At 35.8% G+C, this 9,975-nt stretch overlaps 2 protein-coding genes across 5 annotated transcripts; one reads left to right on the top strand and one right to left on the bottom strand.

Moving 5' to 3' along the window:
* The first annotated feature begins 3,151 nt into the window (after window positions 1-3,151).
* Window positions 3,152-6,490, top strand: LOC123205943 (protein NSP-INTERACTING KINASE 1-like). Its single transcript, XM_044623019.1, has 11 exons — window positions 3,152-3,521; window positions 3,621-3,753; window positions 3,851-3,922; window positions 4,019-4,162; window positions 4,271-4,342; window positions 4,426-4,485; window positions 4,568-4,665; window positions 4,781-4,930; window positions 5,031-5,372; window positions 5,463-5,842; window positions 5,916-6,490. The coding sequence occupies exons 1-11, from the start codon at window positions 3,419-3,421 to the stop codon at window positions 6,234-6,236; spliced, it is 1,875 nt and encodes a 624-aa protein (XP_044478954.1). The 5' UTR covers window positions 3,152-3,418; the 3' UTR covers window positions 6,237-6,490.
* A 499-nt stretch (window positions 6,491-6,989) lies between these two features.
* Window positions 6,990-9,069, bottom strand: LOC123205956. Of its 4 annotated transcripts, XR_006499923.1 has the most exons (4): window positions 8,358-9,069; window positions 8,043-8,185; window positions 7,513-7,929; window positions 6,990-7,394 (listed from the first exon to the last, which is right to left on the bottom strand). XR_006499923.1 is itself a non-coding variant. In XM_044623032.1 (3 exons), the coding sequence occupies exons 1-3, from the start codon at window positions 8,610-8,612 to the stop codon at window positions 7,839-7,841; spliced, it is 489 nt and encodes a 162-aa protein (XP_044478967.1). In that variant the 5' UTR covers window positions 8,613-9,069; the 3' UTR covers window positions 6,990-7,838. The 4 variants fall into 4 exon arrangements, 1 of the variants encoding a protein (XP_044478967.1); XR_006499925.1 differs by having other exon boundaries at window positions 6,990-7,929; window positions 8,043-8,208; XR_006499924.1 differs by having other exon boundaries at window positions 6,990-7,929; window positions 8,027-8,185.
* Between the last annotated feature and the right edge of the window lie 906 nt (window positions 9,070-9,975).

Genomic DNA, 9,975 nt, shown 5'->3' with positions numbered 1-9,975 from the left:
TAATACTCAATTACATGATGATATACATTAGTGTGTATCTATTTATATACTCAAAATAGATATACATAACTTTATTATATTCAGAATTACCTAATCATATGATAACACAATATCTGAGTATTTAATTTTGTACTCAAAAGTCTGTACACATAGTTTTATTGATTCACTATAAAATTCACCTCAATCTTCTTACCAAAAGAGATTAGATTTGCTAAGAAAATATATAAGGAGAATGAAGAACTATTTCTGGGTTCTGTTTTGATAGTTCACTCTTCTGCAGATGACACAACACTCTATCCTCCATTATTGATTGGGTGAAAGTGTCTTTTAATTCTGCTACCCCTAGTAGACCCATTGCCATAAGATCATTATATATGAGAATTTTGTGTATATATATATGTGTCCATATGCAGTTTACTGCATTATTCTCATTGCTTGGCCTTACTGAGCATAATATTATAGCTCATATCCATTATTCTTTCCCCTTAATAGTAACCTGAAGTGACATGGCTGTATAGATCCAATCAGAACAATCCAATTATTCGCAGCCACATGTCATAGCGGGAACCTTGAGCAGGGATCTCTTGCCATTACAGTCACACAGCCTTGGCAGTCTATCATTGTTGCATGTTGTAAAGACAAAAAGTAATTCAGACAAATGGACGGTAAAAATTTAAATCTCTGGGTAAATCTTTGGTGCAAAATCTTAGGCTTATGGTCCTAATTTTAAATAAGAGTGACAAAGGTGATAGAAGGAAAGAGACAATTAAATCTAGCTGTTCTCACAGTTTTTGGGCCTTAATCTGTGGACATTTTTGTCATTTTCCTCAATATTAAAGTTGTCTGTTCTTTTCTTGTGTTTGGTCAATTCTTGCTTGCTTTAACTTAGCGTTTATGATTATTCCCACTATGCCCTACTTTTGAGGAGCGAATCCTTTAGAGATTTTACCAAACATATTTTTATTTGGATATTTAAGTTTAATCCAATCCAATCCAAAATAGTGTTCTTAAAAGAATTAATAATTATGAAAATTTTGCCCATAAATCTAAAATGGATTGGATGTATTGGGGTCAAGAGAGACTTGTTTACATGCCTCCTTGAATGTGTTTGAAGTGAAAAAGGAGTGTTATTTCCTTCTCTAAAGTTGTTAGTACTAACCCAAATTTACCTCATTTTCGAAAGTACAAATTTGAAAGATAAATTTTTAAGTAAGGGTTTCATTTTTACAATACGAACCTTTTCAAATGTATTTAAGTAAATATATTTGTTTACACATTATCCATTTATTAGTCTAATTGACTAAAACAAGTAACACCTATAGACTATAACAACCTGTTGTAGTGTAGCTTATTGTGTGAAAATGCAACCATAAGTGTCAAAAGTATTCATCAACCATAAGTATCTGTATTAGAATTCCAAATACAAAATACAAAATTTGAATTCTACATCAAAAAATATCAACTTCTAATATAAGATTTATATAATTTTAAATTATCCAATCACAATAACTAATTTTTGAGTGTGATTTTTGCGTGGCTTTGAGCTCTAAGCTTATGTAATAACTTGAATTCCTATATTGAATGTTTGCTCATTTTCACTGTTTGTTTTCTTTGGATTTCATAACATTCAATTAGGTGAAAATTATTTTACTAGTTCTGGGTCTAGATTTGCATAAGTTTGTTTTTGAACTTTATAAAAGGATCAAAGACTCAAATCTTATGAACTTAAATCTCCAAAGCTTCATTGATGATGTAAGACATGAAAGATACCAGGAGTAATTATGCAAATACAGAGAGAGAAGGAACAGCAGCTTTCGCTTTTAAAAGTTTCACTCTTTTTGAACAGTGCTTGTGGAATGGCTGTCTGCTACTGCCGATGAGGCCTCAAAAGAAAGTTTTCCAGATATGGAGTGTGTGTGACCGTTGGCTGTTAGTGGGTTCCTGGAATCTACAAAAGGAAAAAGCAGACCCATTTACAGTAGAAAAGTAACTCAATATGCCCTTGTATTGTTTTTTTTAAAGGAACTCCATCCAAATCTGAATATGTAAAACCTCAAGTTCACTAGCCAATCAAAAGTTTAATTTTAAAATATTATTATAAGAGATTTAAATTTATATACTTTTATGCATACAACTTCTTCATTGTAACTCAAATTACCCTTAACATCTATGTAAAGTTATTGGAAAGGATTTAAATCTATATAATCTTATGCATAAAATCTTTTTATTGTCACTCAAAAATACCTTCGATGTCCTTGTATTATTTTGCCATTTTCATATAATAAACACACAGATATACATATATATATATATATATGAAAGCAAAGCAAAGGCAACAAAGATACTCAATCTGGCAGGCTCAGGAAATGGTGGGTGGGTGGCCAAATCCACCTTCATCAATCTCGAGCTCACCTCGAGATTCTCACATTCTCTATTTATTATGTTAGAAATAAGTAAAGAATTGAAAGAAAGTATGGTTTCTGGGAATTTACTGTATGGCCAAACTCAGGGAATGTTGGATTCTCTTCTTTGTTACAAGCACTGCCCTCTGCCTTGTGTCTTCTCACAACCCTTCTCTGCCCCATTTGTGGATTTTTGTTCTTATAATCCAATCACTAAATACAAAACACTCACAGTAAAATATTTTCTTCGCTCTTCTCTAGGCAATATAGGCTGACTCACCTCTCTGTATGCCTTTGTCATTGAGAAAAAATTTTTGGGTTGAATGATTCCTTAAAATGCAGATGCATGAGAGACTACATTTTCTAGTTTTAATGGTTGAAAATGAGACGCAACAAAAAATGATAAAAACATGCAAATCCATCTAAGAAATGAAAGAAAATAAGCTTTTCAAAACATAAGTTTAAATATCTGATAAGATTTACACTAAAAGAATGCTAAACTTGTCATTTACTAAGGTTTCTATGATACTTGAAAATAATAATCAAAACGATATTTTACTTTTTTTCATTTTTTACATGAAGAACATTGAACTTTGGTTAAAAAAGAAACGAAAATGCAAAGAAATGAATGATTAACCCAGCAAGTGAATTCCCCAATGTATCCTCTTGATTTGATTATTGGTCCTAGATTTTGTTGTATTTTTTGTTTTATAAAATCATGGGCATTATATATTCTTTTCTTTACAAGCGCCTGACTCAATGACAGGCATGCTAGTTCACTTTACAGTACCACTAAAACTTGGTTTTTCTTTTGGGTTCTGACACAGGATTTAGCCGATGGATTTCAGGCATAGAAAGCAGCAAGTGGTTGTTTTGATCTAAGGATTATGTTCATCAAACTGAACTTAGTTCCAAGTTGATTTTTTTCCTTGTAGTACTTATCAGTTTTCTAAATTTTGAGCGAGCTTTCTGCTTCTGCAACTGTGAGTGTTCTAGTTCTTTTGTAACTCAATTCAATGGGAAAGGTCAGAAGAGGAGTTGCTCTTTGTTTTGTGGCTTTCTTGTGGTTTTGGACCACTGTAAACGGATTATTATCTGCTAAAGGTGTAAACTATGAAGGTAAGACTGGTTTTCTCTTCTTTTATTGTTTTGTGTTACTTGTTTGGCTCTGTAAGGCTTGGAACTGAAGATTCCTTCATCTGGGTGGTTTTGTTTCAGTGCAAGCTTTAATGGGTATAAAGAATTCTTTGCATGATCCTCATGGCGTTCTTGATAATTGGGATGGGGATGCTGTTGATCCATGTAGCTGGACAATGGTAACTTGTTCTTCTGAGAGTCTAGTCATTGGCCTGTAAGTCCTTATTCAGCTGGCTTAAAATTTGAATATCCTCTAGCAAATTGATCAAATGAATATGTTTTGAATTGGGGTTGCACTTTTTCGGCTGCAGAGGAATTCCAAGCCAGAATTTGTCTGGTACTCTTTCTCCAAGCATTGGCAACCTAACAAACCTTCAGATTGTGTAAGTGCTAAAGATAATTAGACAATTTCTGGTATTCAATGGAATGCTTGATCTCGTTCCTGGATTGACATTTCAGTGGTTTTTTACTGTTTACAGGCTCTTACAGAACAACAACATAACCGGACCAATTCCTGCAGAGATTGGTAGGTTATCAGAGCTTCACACACTTGATCTTTCAAATAATTTCTTCACTGGGGAAATTCCTTTCTCTCTAGGCAACTTAAGGAGTCTCCAATACATGTAAGCATGAAAAATTATAATGTGAAACTTGATAATTGTGTGTATTACCTATGTAAGTATCTATCTTCTGGGTCTAAATTAGGCTTTAATTCTCTAAACTGCATATAGGAGGTTTAATAATAACAGTCTCTCCGGAGCAGCTCCAATGTCGTTGGCTAACATGACCCAGCTTATCTTTCTGTAAGTGTCCTGACCATTAAACCTTTCATGTTTCTGATTGAGATGTGCTTGTTGACGAGGTTTTGATTTTCTTTGCTTTTCAGTGACTTGTCCTTCAATAATTTGAGTGGCCCTGTTCCAAGGTTTCATGCCAAAACATTCAGGTGAATTTCTCTTTCTTTCTCGCATTCACTCAGGTGGAGACTTGTGATACAAAATCGCTTATATTAACTTTTGTTGTTGCAGCATTGTTGGAAACTCTCTGATCTGTGCAACTGGTTCTGAACCAGACTGCTATGGGACTCAACTAATGCCCATGTCCATGGAGTTGAATAGCTCACAAAGTATGAATACTATAATGCTTGGTCCACTTAAAGTTCAATTCAGTTAACCATTTCTAACTGATCTTCTTTACTTGGTTGATCTTGAGTCATGACGTCAATTCCTTTGCTTCTGCAGCTGCACTACCTTCTGGCAGACATAGAAGTCACAAATTGTCCCTTGTGTTTGGCTTGAGTGTGGGATGCGTCTCCACCATTATTCTTGCATTTGGACTCTTTATGTGGTGGAGGCAAAGGCGAAATGAACAGATGTTCTTCGATGTCAAGGGTAAGTGATTTTGATGTAATACTTGACTGGTACCAAGTATGTAATCATGTAACGGCAGTTTGATTACTTGAATTCATTCTGTATTTATTTGAAATCTCAGAGCGGCATCATGAGGAAGTTTCCCTTGGAAACTTGAGAAGGTTTCAATTCAGAGAACTTCAGATTGCAACACATAACTTCAGCAGCAAGAACATACTCGGGAAGGGAGGTTTTGGAAATGTGTACAAAGGGACTCTATCAGACGGGACTGTTGTTGCAGTCAAGAGGCTTAAAGATGGAAACGCCATTGGCGGAGAGATCCAATTCCAGACTGAAGTTGAGATGATCAGCTTAGCAGTCCATCGGAATCTCCTTAGACTTTATGGATTTTGTATCACATCCACAGAAAGGCTTCTGGTTTACCCGTACATGTCTAATGGCAGCGTTGCTTCTCGTCTCAAAGGTAAAATAACTTGAAAAACAAGAATTACATATAACTGTCCTAAAACACAAATTCTACGCTACTAAACTAATCCTTCATTTTCTTTGACAGGGAAACCGGTCTTGGATTGGGGAACCAGGAAGAGAATTGCCTTAGGAGCTGGTAGAGGACTATTATACCTCCATGAGCAATGTGACCCAAAAATAATTCACAGGGATGTAAAGGCAGCAAATATATTGCTTGATGACTATTGTGAGGCAGTTGTAGGAGATTTTGGGTTGGCAAAGCTTTTAGATCATCAAGATTCTCATGTCACAACAGCCGTGAGAGGAACCGTTGGGCACATAGCCCCCGAATATCTTTCCACTGGCCAGTCCTCTGAGAAAACAGATGTTTTTGGATTTGGTATTCTTTTACTAGAATTAATAACCGGCCAAAGAGCGATAGAATTTGGCAAGACAGCTAACCAGAAAGGGGCAATGCTTGATTGGGTGAGTTCAAACTTCTTTATCCACTTGCTGCTTCTTAAATTCAAGCTTGGGTAACATTTGTTAATGATTTTAGGTAAGGAAAATTCACCAGGAGAAGAAACTTGAAATGCTTGTAGACAAGGATTTGAAAAGCAACTATGACAGGATTGAGCTTGAAGAGATAGTTCAAGTGGCTCTATTGTGCACCCAATACCTTCCAGGACACAGACCAAAAATGTCTGAAGTAGTTCGTATGCTTGAAGGTGATGGACTTGCAGAGCGATGGGAAGCTTCCCAAAGAGCAGAAGCAACCAAATGCAAACCCCATGAATTTTCCTCATCTGATCGATACTCCGATCTCACAGATGATTCATCATTACTAGTTCAAGCAATGGAGCTCTCAGGCCCAAGGTGAACTTCATAAAAGATATTTTTCTCTTTGAAAGAGAGTAAACAATGAATTATAGTTAAGCCTACTGTGCAGAAGTTCCTGTCTTGATTCAAAGTTAATGTTGTATAATAGTGGTACATCAGAGCTCCAAACTGGCTTTTATTCTTTTTATTTTCCCACCAAATTGTATAGTTTTTTTAGTTTGAGAAAATTATAGCTTTAGAATGAAATTTTCATGTACTTGATGTTCTTTTTGAGTGAAAATTTTTTAAAGAGAAGCCCTTCTAAAATTTTGAGCCTGTAAATCATTTTTTCCATACTTGTGTGCAAGGAAGTGCAGAAAAAATGTGCAAAGCCAGAAAATTGTGCTTGACTAGACATCAATCAATTGCAACGAACATACAACCTGCAAAGCAAGAGATGTTGCTTTTTCCATGCTAATTTTCATGAAACTTAGCAGAAGCTCAAAAAATTTTAACTATTCAGAACATAATTCTCATCTCCTCGTCTTCTGTGGGAGAAACATAGAAAATTCTACCATTCAAACTCCAAGTTTAGAATAATGCTGATAGCTACCTTTATTGCTCTCCTTACAACCAGACTCTTCCCAGCTTCTACTGCTGTTCAAAAAACCTCAACATGCAGAAAGTTTTACAACAACACAACAACTGCACCACCACTCCCAGCAAAGCAAATACTTCTACCACAAGTCAAATCAATCTCACAATAATTTATCCAGTCACAAAGCAATAGAAGAGTTTAGAAAGTAAAGACAGATTCTGGAATTGTAACTTTGGATTGAATCTACATGAAAGCAAACAATATTGATTTCAATACAAAGTGGATTCTGTCTCTGGAAATTGGAAAATGTCTCACAACTCCTATTACATAAACAAAGAAGATAACCACAAATTCTTATTACATAGACTATGAAAATAGCCACTATGCAAGGCATTCGAGAGGCCTGCTCTCTCCCTCAAATTCCCTCACCTTTCGCTGAATTCTGAATATCCTTTTCTGCTGTTGTCCTCTCCTTTTTATCCTCCTTAACCACCTTGCAGTGCAGCTGCTGTCTGTTGTGCCACAATTATTTATCATTTCTGGTGGTCCTGGCCTCTGCTGAATTGCCATCTGTCCAAGCTTGCTGCTGCCAAGTGTCCTTCTCCCCCAAGTTCTTTTTTCCTGCAGGAGATACATAAATTAGTCCGAACAAATGCACAAGCCAATGCAAATTAAACCATCTATGGTCATCAAGCGGCCATTAAAACATTAAAAGGACTTCTTCCTGAGCAATACTCACTGGTCTTCAGAACCTGACACACAAAACCAAAAGCCTCAAGATCTTGCAACCCCAACTTACAAAATGAAGAGCATAGACTCATCATCGATTGATTGTATTGTAGCATGGCAGTGAGGACACTGGACAATATGTAATTTTTGCTTCTGGTGAAATCCTTTTAAAAAACAGCATTTCTTCCATAAACTGTCAGTTAAATTTATCTCTATGCTCATCATTTAAAATCACCATTTTGTCGAGTACTGGAGAATGATTAAGTAGGAACTTGATAAATTCCAATTCAGGATGCTGGTTGCTGAAAATTGTAACACAATCTCTTAGATGAATCTTCACATTTTGAAGTTGGCCAAAACAGTAGCTTGATTGATTTTGTGCTTGCAGAAATTCGAATGATTGTCTTGAATATTCTCCGCTTCGAATCTAAATACAACAACAGAATTCATGCTGGAGATCAGCATACAAGATGGAATGGTATCGAAGATGGGAAAATTTATGAACATCGATGGCACAAACTTACTAAGATCTGGAGTTACCGTAAGTTTGAGAAGAGTTTAAGAAGTTTGACAGTGGCCTTTGTCTGATCATGATCGTTGAAACTCATTTCAACAAGATAAAGAATCTTCAAATGGTTGGATGCAATATAGGCAATGTCTGAAACATTCCGCATCAGCCAATTCTAAGATCAAATGCATAAAGAATCTGAAGAGTAAGATAATGTACAATATGTTCAATAAAAGATAAAGCAGTTGTATATAAGAGGAAATACAGCATACTGCAATTGTTTAGGAATTGTGTTTTTTTTTTTTTTTGGGCAAAATTCCAAAGTTTGAGATTCAGGTCTTGGTTACCTTAAGGAAAAAACCAGAAACTTTAACTCTTTTCAGACTGGATAGCTGACTGAGATAATGTAGCAAATGGTAAATCCTTCCTTGATCTTGATATTCAACGCTGGTAGACCCATCTGAAGTGATGATTAAGGTTATCTCTGCTAGGACCGTACAATTTTTAAGAATGATAGCTCTCAATTTTCCTTGGAGACCTACCTGTTTTAGCTTTGCGGCCTGAATACCAAAACAAGCTAAATTTTGAAGACTATTGAGCATCAATCTGTAGAACAGGGCAGTTGCAGATCAAGTTTTCAAGCAACTGAATATCACTAAGCTTCCCAGAAAGTTGGAGACCGACAAGATTTCTGAAACCTTTAGAAGCACAAGGAGGTTGTGGTAATTTATATCAACAGAGCTGCAAATGGGTCAGATGTTCAAAAGACCATATGCAAGCTGGTAACTTATACACGTTTGCAAAATCAATTGCTGTGCTAACATACTCAAGAGTGAATTCCCTGATACTGTTTCTTGCAAGATAATGTATCCAGGCGTGAAGATCGGAGAACTTTTCTGGGAAGGTGTTGCAAAGCTTAAAAGTGTGTATATTGCCACAATGAGACAGCAGAACATTAAAAATGTAGTATTGGAGGCCTCTTGAATTTGGAGAATTCCAGAGGGCACGGTTTGAGACCACATCAAAGAGAAGCTTCAAAAGGTTAACCCATTTCTATCTCTATTGTCTAGACAGGATGCTTGTTCTCACAGCCTCCTTCATCTGTAGACAACCAAGGATGTTGTCCAAAATACCCCATGGCAGTTTGCTAAGTCTATCAATTGTTGTAAGCTTGCCTTTGAGCTGATCATGCTTGATTTTCAATCGAGCACTCATAGTATCTACACATTGTAACTGGTAGAGATAAGGCCACATTTGACATAATCAAAGGGAAAATTTTTCAATAGCATTCCAAAGGCAATATCATTCTTAAAAACTATTATCTGTCCAATCTTTCTTTTTTTGCAAGATATGAAAAGCAACCAACACAAAGGGAAAATCGCCAGGAACAATGGATGAAATCCTAACAATTAGCAAAATATAATTTAGCTAAACAAAACTAAATTTAGAAACCACATCATATTTAGAAAAGAACTATCTCTCAGTACTCATGATACAAACCGGTCAAACAGCAGAATCAACCTAAAATATTACTAGTTTCAGTAGAAAATTGAACCAACAGTCATCTTCACAATAGTCCTTGAAATCAATCAGTCTAACATCAAAGTGGTAAAGGGTTTTTGTTAAAAATAATAACCCTAGAGAAGATAACAATCAAAATTTAAAAAAAAAAGTTATCATATATAAGGTGAAAAGGAAGTCTGGAGACACAAACAATAAATCACAAAGAAAGTAGAAAAAGTTTCAGTAGAAAGTTACAAGCTTTAGGCACCTTGGGGAAGAACCTTTGAAGTGGATGATGCCACAGCCCACACAGAAGCCTTGCTGCAGATTCCCTGAAAAGACTGCTCCATGTAACGCTCAAAAATGAGTATGTAAACGGTTGAGGAATATTAAATACTTATTGGCCAAAGGACTTGGTCGCACCCGAAGTATCTTATTTTGGCAAGTTCCCATCCCTTATTT

The sequence above is a fragment of the Mangifera indica genome, unplaced genomic scaffold, assembly GCF_011075055.1.
Source record: "Mangifera indica cultivar Alphonso unplaced genomic scaffold, CATAS_Mindica_2.1 Un_0020, whole genome shotgun sequence".
In the NCBI taxonomy this organism is placed as follows: Eukaryota; Viridiplantae; Streptophyta; class Magnoliopsida; order Sapindales; family Anacardiaceae; genus Mangifera; species Mangifera indica.
This window is presented reverse-complemented; position numbering and strand designations above follow the sequence as displayed.

Bases quoted from the DNA above. Each gene is read 5' to 3' on its own strand.
- LOC123205943 (XM_044623019.1), top strand. From the start codon at position 3,419: ATGGGAAAGGTCAGAAGAGGAGTTGCTCTTTGTTTTGTGGCTTTCTTG. The intron at 5,373-5,462 runs GTAAAATAACTT...TTTCTTTGACAG, and splicing joins CGTTGCTTCTCGTCTCAAAG to GGAAACCGGTCTTGGATTGG. The intron at 5,843-5,915 runs GTGAGTTCAAAC...TAATGATTTTAG, and splicing joins AAGGGGCAATGCTTGATTGG to GTAAGGAAAATTCACCAGGA.
- LOC123205956 (XM_044623032.1), bottom strand. From the start codon at position 8,612: ATGCTCAATAGTCTTCAAAATTTAGCTTGTTTTGGTATTCAGGCCGCA. The intron at 8,186-8,357 runs GTAACCAAGACC...ATTTGATCTTAG, and splicing joins TTTCTGGTTTTTTCCTTAAG to AATTGGCTGATGCGGAATGT. The intron at 7,930-8,042 runs GTAACTCCAGAT...TGTTGTATTTAG, and splicing joins AAACTCTTCTCAAACTTACG to ATTCGAAGCGGAGAATATTC.